Source organism: Oncorhynchus gorbuscha, linkage group LG20 (assembly GCF_021184085.1).
Source record: "Oncorhynchus gorbuscha isolate QuinsamMale2020 ecotype Even-year linkage group LG20, OgorEven_v1.0, whole genome shotgun sequence".
Taxonomy (NCBI): Eukaryota; Metazoa; Chordata; class Actinopteri; order Salmoniformes; family Salmonidae; genus Oncorhynchus; species Oncorhynchus gorbuscha.
In genome coordinates this window covers 592,477-612,600 of record NC_060192.1, presented here as the reverse complement: position 1 = coordinate 612,600, position 20,124 = coordinate 592,477, and the positions used below count along the sequence as shown (strand labels likewise).

Below are 20,124 nucleotides of genomic sequence, written 5' to 3'. Positions count from 1 at the left end.
TGGAACGTAAACATTTTTATCAAAATGCATTTTTTGGCAGAAATGCCTTCTGAAACATAAACTTTCATGTGCCTTAATAACAAACTTGTTTGCCATCTGTAAATACAAAATAAAATGGTTAAATTACGAGCCTAGTTGGTTTAGCCACGGAAAAAGCCAGGAACCTTCCCGCTAGCCATGATTGGCTGAGATAATGGATGGGCTGGACATGCCCAGAGATGAGTTGGGATCTCCACTTTCTGGAGGACCGAGTCTTGAAATCAGTGGAATGTCCGGTGGAAACAGAGCTAGCTAAGGAGATTCTGGTGTTTGATTGCAAATATGTGGAGGGAGTCAAAAAGTGAACACAGAAGGCTGTTATATAAAACACCTGTCTCCAGATTACATCAACTATCTGTGACAGAGAGGGACAAGCTGTTATATAAAACACCTGTCTCCAGATTACATCAACTCTCTGTGACAGAGAGGGACAAGCTGTTATATAAAACACCTGTCTCCAGATTACATCAACTATCTGTGACAGAGAGGGACAAGCTGTTATATAAAACACCTGTCTCCAGATTACATCAACTCTCTGTGACAGAGAGGGACAAGCTGTTATATAAAACACCTGTCTCCAGATTACATCAACTATCTGTGACAGAGAGGGACAAGCGATCATCCATGTATATGACTACGACAGTCTATCTATCTACATTTTAAGATATTATATATTTCTAATTTTGTCAGAAAGTCATTTTCATTGCAAGTTAAAGCGTACTGTCAGCTAGCTAGCTAACGCTAGCTGGCTGGCTCGCTAGCTAACGTTACTTGTGTGTAGTAATATTATTCGTATCGCAGAGCATTGCTAGTAATAGCCTAATGTTAGCCAACTAGCTAACATTGAACCTAGTTGGTTAGCTTTAGTTACCTGCAGATTCATGCAGGGTAGTAACGTTATGAGTTGTGACTATGGTTAATTGTTTAGCTAGCTAGCTAGCTACATGTCTAAACAAAATACTCCACTATGCAAGTAACCATTTCACTGTCCCGTTTACACCTTCTGTATCCTCTGCAATGTGACAAATACATTTTCATTTTGATATAGTGTGTGTTTACCAGAGACGGTAATGTGAAGAACAACATGACCTGCACCAAAGGTAGATTAGGATACAACGTTCGGCTAAAGAGACGGTGTTCAAGTTCTCTGGTAGAATTCCCTGATCTTTATTTTAATCACACTCACAACCATAAGCTATTTTCTGTAATTAGCTTGCCATTGACTTGTAAATAATGATCTTATTGTGAGTTTATTTTCCTGAAATAATGAATACAAATTAGCTAAAGTTAAGACGTTGTCAGCTATATGATATGCTCATTATTTGAGCTGGCTAGCCAGCTAACTTAACGCTAACTTAGTCTTGTAATCTTTGGTTGTTTAGCACACAACGACCGTACTCACTCTGTTTAGCATATGGAGTCACATGTGAATCCTTAAAGATATGGGCGGGACTAAGGCTTGAGCGGGTGTGAATGATACTGAATGGGTGTAGACAAAGAAGAGCTCTCCAGTAGGTGTACCAAAACATTCAAGGGCCATTTTCTCAAAAGTGGGGTAACAAGTTTATCAACTTTCAAAGCAGAATTACTTGCCCATTGTTCCTAATCTGTAGTGTCTGATATACCATTGTGTAGCTCTGAGTCTCTACTTTTATCCAATGTAAGATCTCTTATGCAATGTAAGATTGCTACATAAGATCGAATCGAACCGGTCGGTCACAATTAATTAAAAATGAAAAGCTGAAATGTCTTGAGTCAATAAGTATTCAACCCCTTTCTTATTGTAAGCCTAAATAGGTTCAGGAGTAAATCAAGATATATTAGTGTTTTATTTTTCGTAATTTTCTTTACAAATGTTAGAATTCTTCTTCCACTTTTGACAATACAGATTATTTTGTGTAGATCGTTAACATAAAATTACAATTCAATCCATTTTAATCCCAATTTGTAACACAACAAAATGTGGAAAAAGTCAAGAGGTGTGAATACTTTCTGAAGACACTGTATGTCTGTAATGCTAGAGTGTGTAAAGCCCAGGAGCATCGCTAGCATCAGTGCTGCACTGATGCTCTAAACAGCTGTTTCTGTTATGTTACAGTAACTGTCCAGTGTTTCCAGATACCTATGACATATGACCTTATTTACAATATGATTGAAATAGTTTTCCTTCCAAAAGCAGCATTTAGGTGTTTGAATGGTGTGGGCGAACTGCGTACCCCTGACAACAGAATGGTGTAGGCATATTACCCGCCATTAAAAATATTCATGCGAGTAGACCGCTGATTGGCCAGCTCAGCCAATGAGCCAACATGACAGCATGTTCTATTAGGAAATAGCAGGTATTTTTGAAACGGTCTGTTTGAGATACAAGTTTGAGGTGGGGTTTTTGAAATGTTTAATTATTTATGCTTTGGCCACAAATGTGATTATAGGATGAGTCAACAACATTATTTGGGTACGAGTTAACAGAATATAATTTTGTAGAATATATATTTTCACTGGACAGTTATTTTAACAGAACGACTATAGGTCAAAGTCTATACTTTTAGCCAATATGTGAATAATACACGTTTTATCACAGAAGGAATCTTATAGCGTGTAGGTGTGTGTGTGATTTCCTAGTAGGTGTACGAGTAACAGTCCAAACCTCAATGGATTGACTCGGCACAGCCCAGAATGTCCTCAGACACAGTAATGCTCAGTCTCTTTCTCTTTCTCTCTCACCCCCCCCAGCTGGGCTCCCCCTAGGGCCAAACAGTATGTGTGCGTGTGCCAGCAACAGTTTGGCAAGGCGCCACTGGATCTGAGGCTCAGGGTCAGTCAGCCAGCTCACTGGGTTACTTAACAGGATTTGACCTAATAAAACACACATTATCACCCAGCGCACTCACACACACACACGCACACACTATTCCCTAATATGACCTTGTGTTAATGAACATTCAACAAGGCAGTATTCTCTAACACTCTGTCACTTGTTTTACTAGAGACTGGTGGGAATCCAGCCATCAGATTAAATCTAATCAAGTGAAAGTGTTGAGGCAGCCGGAGAGACATGTCTGCACAGCTTTCTCACTGACTCTGAGGTACACAGCCTTCTCACTGACCCTGAGGTACACAGCCTTCTCACTGACCCTGAGGTACACAGCCTTCTCACTGACCCTGAGGTACACAGCCTTCTCACTGACCCTGAGGTTCTCACTGACCCTGAGGTACACAGCCTGACCCTGAGGTACACAGCCTTCTCACTGACCCTGAGGTACTGACCCTGGGTACACAGCCTTCTCACTGACCCTGAGGTACACAGCCTTCTCACTGACCCTCTTCTCACTGACCCTGAGGTGCACAGCCTTCTCACTGAGGTACACAGCCTTCTCACTGACCCTGACTCTCACTGACTGACCCTGGGTACACAGCCTTCTCACTGACCCTGAGGTACACAGCCTTCTCACTGACCCTGAGGTACAGCCTTCTCACTGACCTGAGGTCACAGCCTCACTGACCCTGAGGTACACAGCCTTCTCACTGACCCTGAGGTGCACAGCCTTCTCACTGACCCTGAGGTGCACAGCCTTCTCACTGACCCTGAGGTACACAGCCTTCTCACTGACCCTGAGGTGCACAGCCTTCTCACTGACCCTGAGGTGCACAGCCTTCTCACTGACCCTGAGGTACACAGCCTTCTCACTGACCCTGAGGTGCACAGCCTTCTCACTGACCCTGAGGTGCCTTCTCACTGACCCTGAGGTGCACAGCCTTCTCACTGACCCTGAGGTGCACAGCCTTCTCACTGACCCTGAGGTACACAGCCTTCTCACTGACCCTGAGGTACACAGCCTTCTCACAGCCTTCTCACTGACCCTGAGGTGCACAGCCTTCTCACTGACCCTGAGGTACACAGCCTTCTCACTGACCCTGAGGAGCACAGCCTTCTCACTGACCCTGAGGTGCACAGCCTTCTCACTGACCCTGAGGTACACAGCCTTCTCACTGACCCTGAGGTACACAGCCTTCTCACTGACCCTGAGGTACACACAGCCTTCTCACTGACCCTGAGGTGCACAGCCTTCTCACTGACCCTGAGGTACACAGCCTTCTCACTGACCCTGAGGTGCACAGCCTTCTCACTGACCCTGAGGTGCACTGACCCTGAGGTGCACAGCCTTCTCTGACCCTGAGGTGCACAGCCTTCTCACTGACCCTGAGGTACACAGCCTTCTCACTGACCCTGAGGTACACAGCCTTCTCACTGACCCTGAGGTTCTCACACCCTGAGCCAGCCTTCTCACTGACCCTGAGGTACACAGCCTTCTCACTGACCCTGAGGTGCTGACCCTGGGTACACACAGCCTTCTCACTGACCCTGCCTTCTCACTGACCCTGAGGTACACAGCCTTCTCACTGACCCTGAGGTACACAGCCAGCCTTCTCACTGACCCTGAGGTACACAGCCTTCTCACTGACCCCTGAGGTGCACAGCCTTCTCACTGAGGTACACCCTGAGCCTTCTCACTGACCCTGAGGTACACAGCCTACACAGCCAGCCTTCTCACTGACCCTGAGGCCTTCTCACTGACAGCCTTCTCCCTGAGGTACACCTGAGGTACAGAGGTTCCCTGAGGTACACAGCCTTCTCACTGACCCTGAGGTACACAGCCTTCTCACTGACCCTGAGGTACACAGCCTTCTCACTGACCCTGAGGTACACAGCCTTCTCACTGACCCTGAGGTACAGCCTTCTCACTGACCCTGAGGTACACAGCCTTCTCACTGACCCTGAGGTACACAGCCTTCTCACTGACCCTGAGATACACAGCCTTCTCACTGACCCTGACACAGCCTTCTCACTGACCCTGAGGTACACAGCCTTCTCACTGACCCTGAGGTACCTTCTCACTGACCCTGAGGTACACAGCCTTCTCACTGACCCTGAGGTACAGCCTTCTCACTGACCCTGAGATACACAGCCTACACAGCCTTCTCACTGACCCTGAGGTACACAGCCTTCTCACTGACCCTGAGATACACAGCCTTCTCACTGACCCTGAGGTACACAGCCTTCTCACTGACTCTGAGGTACAGAGGTACACAGCCTTCTCACTGACCCTGAGATACACAGCCTTCTCACTGGCCCTGAGGTACACAGCCTTCTCACTGACCCTGAGGACACACATTTACATTTTAGTCATTTAGCAGACGCTCTAATCCAAGGCGACTTCAAGGAGCAATTAGGGTTTTGTGCCTTACTCAAGGGCACATGGACAGATTTTTCACCTAGCCGGCTTAGAGATTCGAACCAGCAACCTTTTGACTATTGGCCCAATGCTATTAATCCTGATTACTTCAGGAAAATAAACTTGGGACTACTTTTCTTCGACAATAAACTGCACACAGAGGAGAGATAAAAGAAGAGATGAAAACTAGGGAACTATCCTACCATCACTCATCAGTGGGACTTGGGAAATATCACCTGAAAGCTACAGAGAAATCCTTAGGTCCAGTTTGAAAACCAATACTGTGACCTGATCCCTTGGCCCTTGCTTCTCCATCTGAGAGCGTAGTCTTAGGGGCATAGACAACAAGTACGCAGAGACAGGGCCATGGTATGGGTTTGGAACCAGGCCGCAGCAGCAGCAGAGCTGTAGCAGAGCTAAAAAGGAAGTAAAGGATCCTGTATATTGTAGTCTAGGGGCTGTGTCCATACCTTCAGCAGTAAGATCATACAGGCGCTCTTTATACCCAGAGAGGTCTGGGGGACACAGAGAGAGACACACACATATGGGTTAGTGGAACGTACACACAAAGAGGTTGGTGACACACACACACACGCACGCACGAACACAAACACACACACACATATTCTGGTGCACACCCACAGATGTCTCTCAAACCCACACACAAACCCATTGCCCTGTTGACATCAGCGAAAAGTGACAGCCAGTCAGTCAGCCAGTCAGACACACTACTGAAGCTCAACAATACCAGTTTGAGTCACACAGAACCAAAGGATAAGCCTTTGAAGAACCCTATTCCGTTCCAGGTAGAACCCTGTTGAGATTCATGTAGAACCCATTACACAGAGGGTTCTACATGGAACCCAAAAGAGATCTAAAATGAGTTATCCTATGGACAGTCAAAGAACCCTTTTGGAACCCTTTTAAGAGTGCAGAAGATAAATCTAGGACCCCAACACCACGTAGCAATAGGCCAACTGTAAATTCCATGTAATCACATTTTTTAAACTATGTAACCCTTTCAGTACACACGCATATGCACTCACACATGCACACACACTCTCAGTGACCATTTTCTGTCAGAGATCATAACCTAGAGATTACCCAGGCAGGAGGAAGGGGGGATTAGATAACAGTATGCCTGGAAGCTAGTGATGCACCGATATGACATTTTTGGCCGATACCGATATCAGATATTTTCCTTGCCAAAAAAACCTGATACCGGTACCGATAACCGATATTTAAAATTTTAGCTGCGTTTTAAGCATTCTAGTACAGTTAACTATTTAACACACACACATGGACGCAGCGGTCTAAGGCACTGCATCTCAGTGCAAGATGCGTCACTACAGTCCCTGGTTCGAATCCAGGCTGTATCACATCCGGCCGTGATTGGGAGTCCCATATGGTGGCGCACAATTGGCCCAGCGTCGTCCGGGTTTGGTCGGGGTAGGCCGTCATTGTAAATAAGAATTTGTTCTTAACTGACTTGCCTAGTTAAATAAAGGTCACACACACACACACACACACACACACACACACACACACACACACACACACACACACACACACACACACACACACACACACACACACACACACACACACACACACACACACACACACACACACACACAGACCAAATAGTTATTTTGTTGGCATGTCCGCATTACCAGTCAAACATAATCAAAACCTATTTCTTTCACTTACTTGCTGTGCTGTTTCATTGTTCATTTGTTCAGTCGTTTCATTCTCAAACAGGATTTCTCATACTATGGAATGTCGTTTGGATGCCGTGGCAAATAAGCTTGTTGACCAATCAGGACCTGAATATGACTGCACGTCACATAATAATTTAACGCGTTCATAAATGTTTTACGTAGTTATTACACATTGATTACACTATCACTCGTATTTCATATGTCACAACAATTTATCGATACGTATGCTATGATGCTGGTAAATGATGCTGGTAAATGATGCTGGTAAATGATGCTGGTAAAGAGGTCTTGCGCACCTACAGTGCTGGTCATAAAAAAAGCTAGCTAGCTCATTGATGCAAACAAAGTTCTTCCCCAATTTTCATGAACTGAAGTTCAATTTCAATAGGCGAACAACAAGTGGCTACCTAGCTAATACTTACAAGGATTCCTAAATCATTGCTAAGAAAAATGAAAATGACTGCAGTTTCTACTGGTCATTCCTTTCAGGTTGGTTGTATTGGTGCTAGCTAGGTACCAGGCTAAAGCTAGCTACCCCAGAAGTTGCAGTTGAACAAATAATGCTTTATTACCAACGCGACGCGGTATTGTCAACACATCGTTCGTGGCTGGGGTTTGCTTGTTTGCATAGTATGTCGTGAAGCTAATAGCAGTGACGCTATTACTGTGTAACTCTGGTAGGGCAACGTGTACCGGTGCTTGACCAGCTGTGAAAGCCAACATCACCCACGACAGAGAACGGTTGATTGTCAAGGGCAACGAATCCCATTATCTTGGCATTATTGGATTTCGCCTTTGAGTTGCCTTGCTGAAATGTTATTTATCTTTCAATTGACTGCTGGACTTGTTGACTGCTCGATCCACACAGCAGACATTGTGGACTAGGTTAGGGATGCTGTGTTGTACTGCTGGACTTGTTGACTGCTCGATCCACACAGCAGACATTGTGGACTAGGTTAGGGATGCTGTGTTGTACTGCTGGACTTGTTGACTGCTCGATCCACACAGCAGACATTGTGGACTAGGTTAGGGATGCTGTGTTGTACTGCTGGACTTGTTGACTGCTCGATCCACACAGCAGACATTGTGGACTAGGTTAGGGATGCTGTGTTGTACTGCTGGACTTGTTGACTGCTCGATCCACACAGCAGACATTGTGGACTAGGTTAGGGATGCTGTGTTGTACTGCTGGACTTGTTGACTGCTCGATCCACACAGCAGACATTGTGGACTAGGTTAGGGATGCTGTGTTGTACTGCTGGACTTGTTGACTGCTCGATCCACACAGCAGACATTGTGGACTAGGTTAGGGATGCTGTGTTGTACTGCTGGACTTGTTGACTGCTCGATCCACACAGCAGACATTGTGGACTAGGTTAGGGATGCTGTGTTGTACTGCTGGACTTGTTGACTGCTCGATCCACACAGCAGACATTGTGGACTAGGTTAGGGATGCTGTGTTGTACTGCTGGACTTGTTGACTGCTTGATCCACACAGCAGACATTGTGGACTAGGTTAGGGATGCTGTGTTGTACTGCTGGACTTGTTGACTGCTCGATCCACACAGCAGACATTGTGGACTAGGTTAGGGATGCTGTGTTGTACTGCTGGACTTGTTGACTGCTCGATCCACACAGCAGACATTGTGGACTAGGTTAGGGATGCTGTGTTGTACTGCTGGACTTGTTGACTGCTCGATCCACACAGCAGACATTGTGGACTAGGTTAGGGATGCTGTGTTGTACTGCTGGACTTGTTGACTGCTCGATCCACACAGCAGACATTGTGGACTAGGTTAGGGATGCTGTGTTGTACTGCTGGACTTGTTGACTGATCGATCCACACAGCAGACATTGTGGACTAGGTTAGGAATGCTGTGTTGCACGTGTAGTGCAAAATTTTACGGGCGTCATTACGTAATCTACCTATGTTATATAGGTATGCACGTCAGTTTTGACTGGCCGATACCGATGTTGCCATTTTTAGCTAATATCTAAATATGATATGTTCACCGATATATTGTGCATCCCTACTGGAGACAGAACTAGATCCCATGGTTTAACAGTGCGACAATCTGACTTTGTGCCCTAAATGTGAGTGAGAATGAATGAAACAAAATGGCGGCATGCAATATTTACCCATGGCATATGCAACACTAGCACAGACAAATATATAGTTTACTATACTGCTAGAAGAAGCAGCATGTGTGTTATAGTACACGCTAAGGAAATTACATAGTTGGGTGACAGGCTGGTGACAGGTGGGTTAAACCATGTGGAGGGTGAGGATAGGGGTGTGGGTTAGGGTTAGATACAGTATGTGGCGACAGACTATATTTAAGGCCTAAAACCTGTCAGTCTCAATTACCCCTTAACCCTTCCCCTCCTCTCCTCACCCAGTTTGTCATTGGAGGTGATGATGTCAGAGGGGGGAGGGCCTGGGTCGATGGCAGCCATGATGCCCAGAGGGTCCAGCTGTGCCACGTGGTGACCCCGAATCTACAGGGGGGCAAGGGGCAAGTTCGGAAGAAGGGAGGGGACAAATTCAAATATGAAAAATAAACGAAACCGCAAAAGATAGCAGAGGGGAGGAAAGAAAAATCAAAAAGAGGTGAAAGACAAAATAAATCCAGAAAGCAAGAGGGAGGGAAAAAGAGAAAAAGATGAAGAATAAACAACGGGAGAACAGAGGAAGAAGAAAGTAAGACAATCAATCAGAAAGGTTAAAAAATTAGTAGCTTAATCAGAGTTGGCACACACACGGCAGCGAGGCGAGGCAGGTGGGTGCACGTTTCTCACCAACTTTTTTCAAGCCCACCATTACTGGGGCCTCGTCAAAGTCTACAACACTGATGTCCAGAGGGTCCAGCTTGGCTATGTGGTGCCCCCGCACCTAGACACATACAGTGCAATGACACTCAGTGTGTGTGTGTGTGATATAAGGTGCATAAGTGTGTGTGTGTTCAGAGGAACCTCTAAAACACAGGTATTACACTCAGTGTGTCAGTGTGTGTGTGTGTGTACAGTACCTGGTATGCTCGTACAAGCGACTGTACAGCCAGATGGTCCTCCACCAGCTTCTCCACGTTAGGTTGCACCCCGACCATCGCCTGGGCGTTAGCCAATCCCAGAGCAGCACCACCCAGACGAGGAGGGCTCTGATAGGCTGCGCCTGGTGGCGCCCCTGCGTTGGCATTCCGGAAGAAAATATCCCATGACTGCAGAGTGAGAGAGAGAGAGAGAGAGAGACAGAGACAGAGACAGAGACAGAGACAGAGACAGAGACAGAGACAGAGACAGAGAGACAGAGAGACAGAGACAGAGACAGAGAGACAGAGAGACAGAGAGACAGAGAGACAGACAGACAGACAGACAGACAGACAGACAGACAGACAGAGACAGAGAGACAGACAGACAGACAGAGACAGACAGACAGACAGACAGACAGACAGACAGACAGACAGACAGACAGACAGACAGACAGACAGACAGACAGACAGAGAGAGAGAGAGAGAGAGAGAGAGAGAGAGAGAGAGAGAGAGAGAGAGAGAGAGAGAGAGAGAGAGAGAGAGAGAGAGAGAGAGAGAGAGAGAGAGAGAGAGAGAGAGAGAGAGAGAGAGAGAGAGAGACAAAAGAACAGAAAGAGGGCTTGGTTAGAAAACCATCAATCCAGGTATGCCAGGTATTTACCAATAAAGGACGTGGTAAAATGGTAATCACACAGTAAAAACCTATGAATTACTTTTGCTTCTTTGGGATTCATTTAAAACCTAGCACCACTACGAGACACCATTTGGTACCAGGTAGTTACCAACTGCATTGCCTAATATTATCTATTGATCTTAGGTCGCCAAGACAACGTTAAAGAGCAACTGACCCTAAAAAACAACTTCTCATTTAGACAACAACCTATGTGGTATCGATATGAGTCAGAAACAAAAACTCAGCAAAAAAAGAAACGTCCTCTCACTGTCAACTGCATTTATTTACAGCAAACTTAACATGTGTAAATATTTGTATGAACATAAGATTCAACAACTGAGACAAAAACTGAACAAGTTCCACAGACATGTGAGTAACAGAAATTGAATAATGTGTCCCTGAACAAGGGGGGGGAATCAAAAGTAACAGTCAGTATCTGCTGTGGCCACCAGCTGCATTAAGTACTGCAGTGCATCTCCTCCTCATGGACTACACCAGATTTGCCAGTTGTTGCTGTGAGATGTTACCCCACTCTTCCACCAAGGAACCTGCAAGTTCCCAGACATTTCACCCTCCGATCCAACAGGTCCCAGACGTGCTCAATGGCATTGAGATCTGGGCTCTTCGCTGACCATGGCAGAACACTGACATTCCTGTTTTGCAGGAAATCACGCACAGAATGTGCAGTATGGCTGGTGGCATTGTCATGCTGGAGGGTCATGTCAGGATGAGCCTGCAGGAAGGGTAACACATGAGGGAAGAGGATGTCTTCCCTGTAACGCACAGTGTTGAGATTGCCTGCAATGACAACGAGCTCAGTCCGATGATGCTGTGACACAATGCCCCAGACCATGACGGACCCTCCCCCTCGATCCCGCTCCAGAGCACAGGCCTCAGTGTAACGCTCATTCCATCGACGATAAACGCGAATCCAACTATCTCCCCTGGTGAGACAAAATCGCAACTCCTCAGCGAAGAGCACTTTTTGCCAGTCCTGTCTGGTCCAATGACGGTGGGTTTGTGCCCATAGGCCACGTTGTTGCCGGTGATGTCTGGTGAGGACCTGCCTTACAACAGGCCTACAAGCCCTCAGTCCAGCCTCTCTCAGCCTATTGTGGACAGTCTGAGCACTGATGGAGGGATTGTGTGTTCCTGGTGTAACTCAGGCAGTTGATGTTGCCATTCTGTACCTGTTACGCAGGTGTGATGTTCGGATGTACCGATCCTGTGCAGGCGTTGTTACACGTGGTCTGCCACTGCGAGGATGATCAGCTGTCCGTCCTGTCTCCCTGTAGCACTGTCTTAGGCGTCTCACAGTACTGACATTGCAATTTATTGCCCTGGCCACATCTGCAGTCCTCATGCCTCCTTGCAGCATGCCTAAGGCACATTCACACAGATGAGCAGGGACCCTGGGCATCTTTCTTGTGGTGTTTTTCAGAGTCAGTAGAAAGCCCTCTTTAGTGTCCTAAGTTTTCATAATTGTGACCTTAATTGCCTACCGTCTGTAAGCTGTTAGTGTCTTAACGACCGTTCCACAGGTGCATGTTCATTAATTGTTTATGGTTCATTGAACAAGCATGGAAAACAGTGTTTAAACCCTTTACAATGAAGATCTGTGAAGTTATTTAGATTCTTATGAATTGTCTTTGAAAGACAGAGTCCTGAAAAAGGGACATTTATTTTTTTGCTGAGTTTATATTCTACTGTCAAATTTGACTACAAAGTAGAAATAGGATAATTTTGGTCACCAAGTCAGTCTGGTCCAAAACATTGTTTTGTAAGACTTCTGGTCGTGACTGCATCACAACACAAATGAATGTTGGGTTTGTTTCATCCTGCCCACAGCTGGCAGCAAGAACAAGTTAGGGACCTTAGGTAAATTACACAATATACATGGGACAATATGTTACAATATTCATATTGGGCTAGTTAGGGACCGTAGGTAAATTACACAATATACATGGGACAATATGTTACAATATTCATATTGGGCTAGTTAGGGACCTTAGGTAAATTACACAATATACATGGGACAATATGTTACAATATTCATATTGGGCTAGTTAGGGACCTTAGGTAAATTACACAATATACATGGGACAATATGTTACAATATTCATATTGGGCTAGTTAGGGACCTTAGGTAAATTACACAATATACATGGGACAATATGTTACAATATTCATATTGGGCTAGTTAGGGACCTTAGGTAAATTACACAATATACATGGGACAATATGTTACAATATTCATATTGGGCTAGTTAGGGACCTTAGGTAAATTACACAATATACATGGGACAATATGTTACAATATTCATATTGGGCTAGTTAGGGACCTTAGGTAAATTACACAATATACATGGGACAATATGTTACAATATTCATATTGGGCTAGTTAGGGACCTTAGGTAAATTACACAATATACATGGGACAATATGTTACAATATTCATATTGGGCTAGTTAGGGACCTTAGGTAAATTACACAATATACATGGGACAATATGTTACAATATTCATATTGGGCTAGTTAGGGACCTTAGGTAAATTACACAATATACATGGGACAATATGTTACAATATTCATATTGGGCTAGTTAGGGACCTTAGGTAAATTACACAATATACATGGGACAATATGTTACAATATTCATATTGGGCTAGTTAGGGACCGTAGGTAAATTACACAATATACATGGGACAATATGTTACAATATTCATATTGGGCTAGTTAGGGACCTTAGGTAAATTACACAATATACATGGGACAATATGTTACAATATTCATATTGGGCTAGTTAGGGACCTTAGGTAAATTACACAATATACATGGGACAATATGTTACAATATTCATATTGGGCTAGTTAGGGACCTTAGGTAAATTACACAATATACATGGGACAATATGTTACAATATTCATATTGGGCTAGTTAGGGACCTTAGGTAAATTACACAATATACATGGGACAATATGTTACAATATTCATATTGGGCTAGTTAGGGACCTTAGGTAAATTACACAATATACATGGGACAATATGTTACAATATTCATATTGGGCTAGTTAGGGACCTTAGGTAAATTACACAATATACATGGGACAATATGTTACAATATTCATATTGGGCTAGTTAGGGACCTTAGGTAAATTACACAATATACATGGGACAATATGTTACAATATTCATATTGGGCTAGTTAGGGACCTTAGGTAAATTACACAATATACATGGGACAATATGTTACAATATTCATATTGGGCTAGTTAGGGACCTTAGGTAAATTACACAATATACATGGGACAATATGTTACAATATTCATATTGGGCTAGTTAGGGACCTTAGGTAAATTACACAATATACATGGGACAATATGTTACAATATTCATATTGGGCTAGTTAGGGACCTTAGGTAAATTACACAATATACATGGGACAATATGTTACAATATTCATATTGGGCTAGTTAGGGACCTTAGGTAAATTACACAATATACATGGGACAATATGTTACAATATTCATATTGGGCTAGTTAGGGACCTTAGGTAAATTACACAATATACATACAATATGTTACAATATTCATATTGGGCTAGTTAGGGACCTTAGGTAAATTACACAATATACACGGGACAATATGTTACAATATTCATATTGGGCTAGTTAGGGACCTTAGGTAAATTACACAATATACACGGGACAATATGTTACAATATTCATATTGGGCTAGTTAGGGACCTTAGGTAAATTACACAATATACACGGGACAATATGTTACAATATTCATATTGGGCTAGTTAGGGACCTTAGGTAAATTACACAATATACACGGGACAATATGTTACAATATTCATATTGGGCTAGTTAGGGACCTTAGGTAAATTACACAATATACACGGGACAATATGTTACAATATTCATATTGGGCTAGTTAGGGACCTTAGGTAAATTACACAATATACACGGGACAATATGTTACAATATTCATATTGGGCTAGTTAGGGACCTTAGGTAAATTACACAATATACACGGGACAATATGTTACAATATTCATATTGGGCTAGTTAGGGACCTTAGGTAAATTACACAATATACACGGGACAATATGTTACAATATTCATATTGGGCTAGTTAGGGACCTTAGGTAAATTACACAATATACATGGGACAATATGTTACAATATTCATATTGGGCTAGTTAGGGACCTTAGGGGACAATATGTTACAATATTCATATTGGGCTAGTTAGGGACCTTAGGTAAATTACACAATATACACGGGACAATATGTTACAATATTCATATTTAGCTAACTCTGGTGAGCACACAAGAGACACCCATATCAAACCACACCCCCAAACCAACTAGGCTAGTTAGGGACCTTAGGTAAATTACACAATATACATGGGACAATATGTTACAATATTCATATTGGGCTAGTTAGGGACCTTAGGTAAATTACACAATATACATGGGACAATATGTTACAATATTCATATTGGGCTAGTTAGGGACCTTAGGTAAATTACACAATATACATGGGACAATATGTTACAATATTCATATTGGGCTAGTTAGGGACCTTAGGTAAATTACACAATATACATGGGACAATATGTTACAATATTCATATTGGGCTAGTTAGGGACCTTAGGTAAATTACACAATATACATGGGACAATATGTTACAATATTCATATTGGGCTAGTTAGGGACCTTAGGTAAATTACACAATATACATGGGACAATATGTTACAATATTCATATTGGGCTAGTTAGGGACCTTAGGTAAATTACACAATATACATGGGACAATATGTTACAATATTCATATTGGGCTAGTTAGGGACCTTAGGTAAATTACACAATATACATGGGACAATATGTTACAATATTCATATTGGGCTAGTTAGGGACCTTAGGTAAATTACACAATATACATGGGACAATATGTTACAATATTCATATTGGGCTAGTTAGGGACCTTAGGTAAATTACACAATATACATGGGACAATATGTTACAATATTCATATTGGGCTAGTTAGGGACCTTAGGTAAATTACACAATATACACGGGACAATATGTTACAATATTCATATTGGGCTAGTTAGGGACCTTAGGTAAATTACACAATATACATGGGACAATATGTTACAATATTCATATTGGGCTAGTTAGGGACCTTAGGTAAATTACACAATATACATGGGACAATATGTTACAATATTCATATTGGGCTAGTTAGGGACCTTAGGTAAATTACACAATATACATGGGACAATATGTTACAATATTCATATTGGGCTAGTTAGGGACCTTAGGTAAATTACACAATATACATGGGACAATATGTTACAATATTCATACAGTTGCTGGACATTTTGTTAATTCATGTCCAGTAAAAGCCAGAGCTTGGGCTAGTTAGGGACCTTAGGTAAATTACACAATATACACGGGACAATATGTTACAATATTCATATTGGGCTAGTTAGGGACCTTAGGTAAATTACACAATATACATGGGACAATATGTTACAATATTCATATTGGGCTAGTTAGGGACCTTAGGTAAATTACACAATATACACGGGACAATATGTTACAATTTCAATAGCTCAGAATTTCAAGGACTTAAAAACCTTAAACGAACTATAAATTGTTGAAATGCATATGTAGAATAGTGGAAATTCACTTCCTCTGAGGAATACAGAGAATTCGTGTAGAGGGTCTATAATCTAATTAACATCACTTTGCACTTTGCATGGCTCAAAACATCAAAAGAACGTCAGGGAAATCAAAACACACATTCTTGGATATAACTATTATCTAAATTATAGCTCCACTTTGAACTATGCGCTGTCCAACGAACAGAACAACAGTTTTTCTGTAACAATAAATCCATATCATTTAGAGTACAATGAAATATATAAAAATTCATAGGTCTTTATGAACTCCTGAAACAATCCAAACATGACAATTTAATTCACACAGTAACATTCATTTAGTCAATTCAAGTTTCATAAGTCTTCACCTCTCCTGGCTACAGTGACCCTCGGACTTCTGTGGGAATGTCTCCTGGCTACAGTGACCCTCGGACTTCTGTGGGAATGTCTCCTGGCTACAGTGACCCTCGGACTTCTGTGGGAATGTCTCCTGGCTACAGTGACCCTAGGACTTCTGTGGGAATGTCTCCTGGCTACAGTGACCCTAGGACTTCTGTGGGAATGTCTCCTGGCTACAGTGACCCTCGGACTTCTGTGGGAATGTCTCCTGGCTACAGTGACCCTAGGACTTCTGTGGGAATGTCTCCTGGCTACAGTGACCCTAGGACTTCTGTGGGAATGTCTCCTGGCTACAGTGACCCTAGGACTTCTGTGGGAATGTCTCCTGGCTACAGTGACCCTAGGACTTCTGTGGGAATGTCTCCTGGCTACAGTGACCCTAGGACTTCTGTGGGAATGTCTCCTGGCTACAGTGACCCTCGGACTTCTGTGGGAATGTCTCCTGGCTACAGTGACCCTAGGACTTCTGTGGGAATGTCTCCTGGCTACAGTGACCCTAGGACTTCTGTGGGAATGTCTCCTGGCTACAGTGACCCTCGGACTTCTGTGGGAATGTCTCCTGGCTACAGTGACCCTAGGACTTCTGTGGGAATGTCTCCTGGCTACAGTGACCCTAGGACTTCTGTGGGAATGTCTCCTGGCTACAGTGACCCTCGGACTTCTGTGGGAATGTCTCCTGGCTACAGTGACCCTAGGACTTCTGTGGGAATGTCTCCTGGCTACAGTGACCCTCGGACTTCTGTGGGAATGTCTCCTGGCTACAGTGACCCTAGGACTTCTGTGGGAATGTCTCCTGGCTACAGTGACCCTCGGACTTCTGTGGGAATGTCTCCTGGCTACAGTGACCCTAGGACTTCTGTGGGAATGTCTCCTGGCTACAGTGACCCTAGGACTTCTGTGGGAATGTCTCCTGGCTACAGTGACCCTCGGACTTCTGTGGGAATGTCTCCTGGCTACAGTGACCCTAGGGCTTTGGCGCCAGCAAGTCGCTCGATGCATCTTCATCACTGGCCTTCATCATCGTTCACGGTCTTTATTTTTCCACTACACATGTACAAATATTGAAAGCTTTTAAAATATTTACAAAATGTTGTCTCATTTCCCTAACTAGCCCTAGAGATAGGCTATCGAAAGTCAAACCAACTTTGCCACGGTCGCACACCAGCTAGCTGAAGCTAATTGGCTAAATAATTTAGCTAACTCTGCCACCTGTGAGCACACACAAGAGACACCCATATCAAACCACACCCCAAAACCAACTCACGTTTGAATTCAGTCATGGTTGCTAGCATTTCCTAATGAACCAAATCTAAAATGAGGTCAAAGGAGGAAGTGCCCTTTAAACTAATTTAACACAAGGGGAGAAAACAAACAATATTCATTTAGTGCATTTCTCTTTTGGATGTGACCCATACCATATCACTCACAGTGAGTGCTTTTGAATGAGTTTAGCAAAATTTGCATTTTAATCTGATCAAAACGCTATCATTGAGCCAAAAACTACTCTACACTATACAAATCTTGATGTACAATAACATGCAGTTACACATTCATTCAATCTGTCACACCAGCCTTCGCTTTGGCTTTGGCTCCCCCCCCTCCTGCCCAGCTCAGGCGTTCGGCATCGCCGGCCTTCTAGCTTCTGCCGAACCTGGTGCCAATCTCCCCTATATCACTGTATATAAACTCCCTCTGTCATTTGTCTTTGTCGGTGATGCCGAAAACAAAGGAGCCAGCGAGGTGGTGTAAATGGAGTCCTTAGAGAAAGAAAGAACAAGATGATTGTCAGGAGTAGTGCAGTATTATCTTAAGGAGACATATACTTGGAAAAAGAGAGGGATGAGGTCTAAGAGAGAGAGAGAGGGAAGAAGAGGGTCGGATAAAAATGGTGGAAAAAAGGGAGATGGTTTGTTAAAGAAGAATGGTAGAAAGTGTAACCAGATGGAGCTGAAGACAGGAGGAGAAATGGAAGTGAATGAGAGTGAAGTATCGGAGGTGGTAGGTGTGGTGAAGTTAACGGAGACCGAGGAATGGAAGTGAATGAGAGTGAAGTATCGGAGGTGGTAGGTGTGGTGAAGATAACGGAGACCGAGGAATGGAAGTGAATGAGAGTGAAGTATCGGAGGTGGTAGGTGTGGTGAAGATAACGGAGACCGAGGAATGCATCGAGGGTCAGGAAGAAGAGGAGTCTGTGACAGTAGGAGTGAAGTTTATGGAAAAAGTGGACTCTTGCCTTTTTGGCTGATCCATTTGTGGTTTCACGGTGGGTGAAAAAAGAGTTGTGGAATCGGTGAGGGTAACCAGAAGTGGTCTAGTAATAATTGTTTGTGTTTCTGTTGGTCAAAGGGAGAAGGCTCTCAGAGTAAAACCAATTGGGGCAAGAAAAGTGAATTGTTTCGCTCTCAAGATAAGGGCACCAATGAAAGGAGTGATAACTGGGGTAGCAGTAGATATAAAAGTTGACCGGCTGAGGGGAAAGATACCCGGTGTATGTGATGCTCGTCATTTGATGCGACACAGACAGGGTGGCGAGAGTGGGGAAGCAGAAGAGTCATTGTCTGTTCTTTTGAGTTCTGAAGTTGAGTCCTTTTACTCGACAAAGTGAAGTTAGGATATATAAGTCATCAGTGTATGTGATGAATACATTACGATATTACAGATGTCCAGCTTATGGGCATGTGGCAGCAGTGTGTAGGAGGGAGGGTCCAACGTGTGAGAAGTGTGCAGAAGGGCATGAGACAAAGGAATGTGTAGTATTGGGGAATGTAGTGGAATGTGTTAATTGTAGGGGTGCCCATGGAGCTGGGGATCAGAAATGTCCCGTGCGAGAAAGGCAGGTTGAGGTTTCCAGGGTTAGAATAGTGCAGAATTTGTCATATACTGAGGCAGTGAAGAAAGTAGAGGAAGATTGGTTAAGGGGGAGGAGTGGTGAGAGTAGTAGAGATATACCAGTACAGAGGGACAGGCCAAAAAGTGATCGGATTTTCAGCATTTATCGTAATGGTTATCAACTGTACTGCAGGGATGGAATGGAAGTCGCAGAAAATGGAGGTTGTGGTGGCAGCTGCAGAGAGGTATTTGGGTGACCTGACATCAGAAGAGTTACAGGGTGTGCTAAGTGGTGGTGTCCCATCCTTTCAGGATGATGACATGAGGTGGGAATAAATACATTTAGTTAGTGGAGTAGGGGGGGTGTTCATTTGATTTGATATCATTTTGAAAATAGTGAGTGTAGTATTAGACGGTAGGGTATTTATTTAGTACATTGGTATTTTTCAAGCAAAGTATAAGGGAGTTGAAAATTGAATCGAAGAAGACTTTGTCGGTCATTGTAAATGTTTATTTTATCCTACTA

At 43.5% G+C, this 20,124-nt stretch overlaps 1 protein-coding gene across 1 annotated transcript in view; it reads right to left on the bottom strand.

Moving 5' to 3' along the window:
* Positions 1 to 20,124, bottom strand: part of LOC124007119 (2-oxoglutarate dehydrogenase, mitochondrial-like) — a 48,829-nt gene that overhangs the window by 15,115 nt on the left and 13,590 nt on the right. The window contains 3 exon segments of the mRNA XM_046317437.1: positions 5,744 to 5,788; positions 9,391 to 9,493; positions 10,024 to 10,212. Of these exon segments, the coding sequence (XP_046173393.1) occupies positions 5,744 to 5,788; positions 9,391 to 9,493; positions 10,024 to 10,212 (337 nt within the window).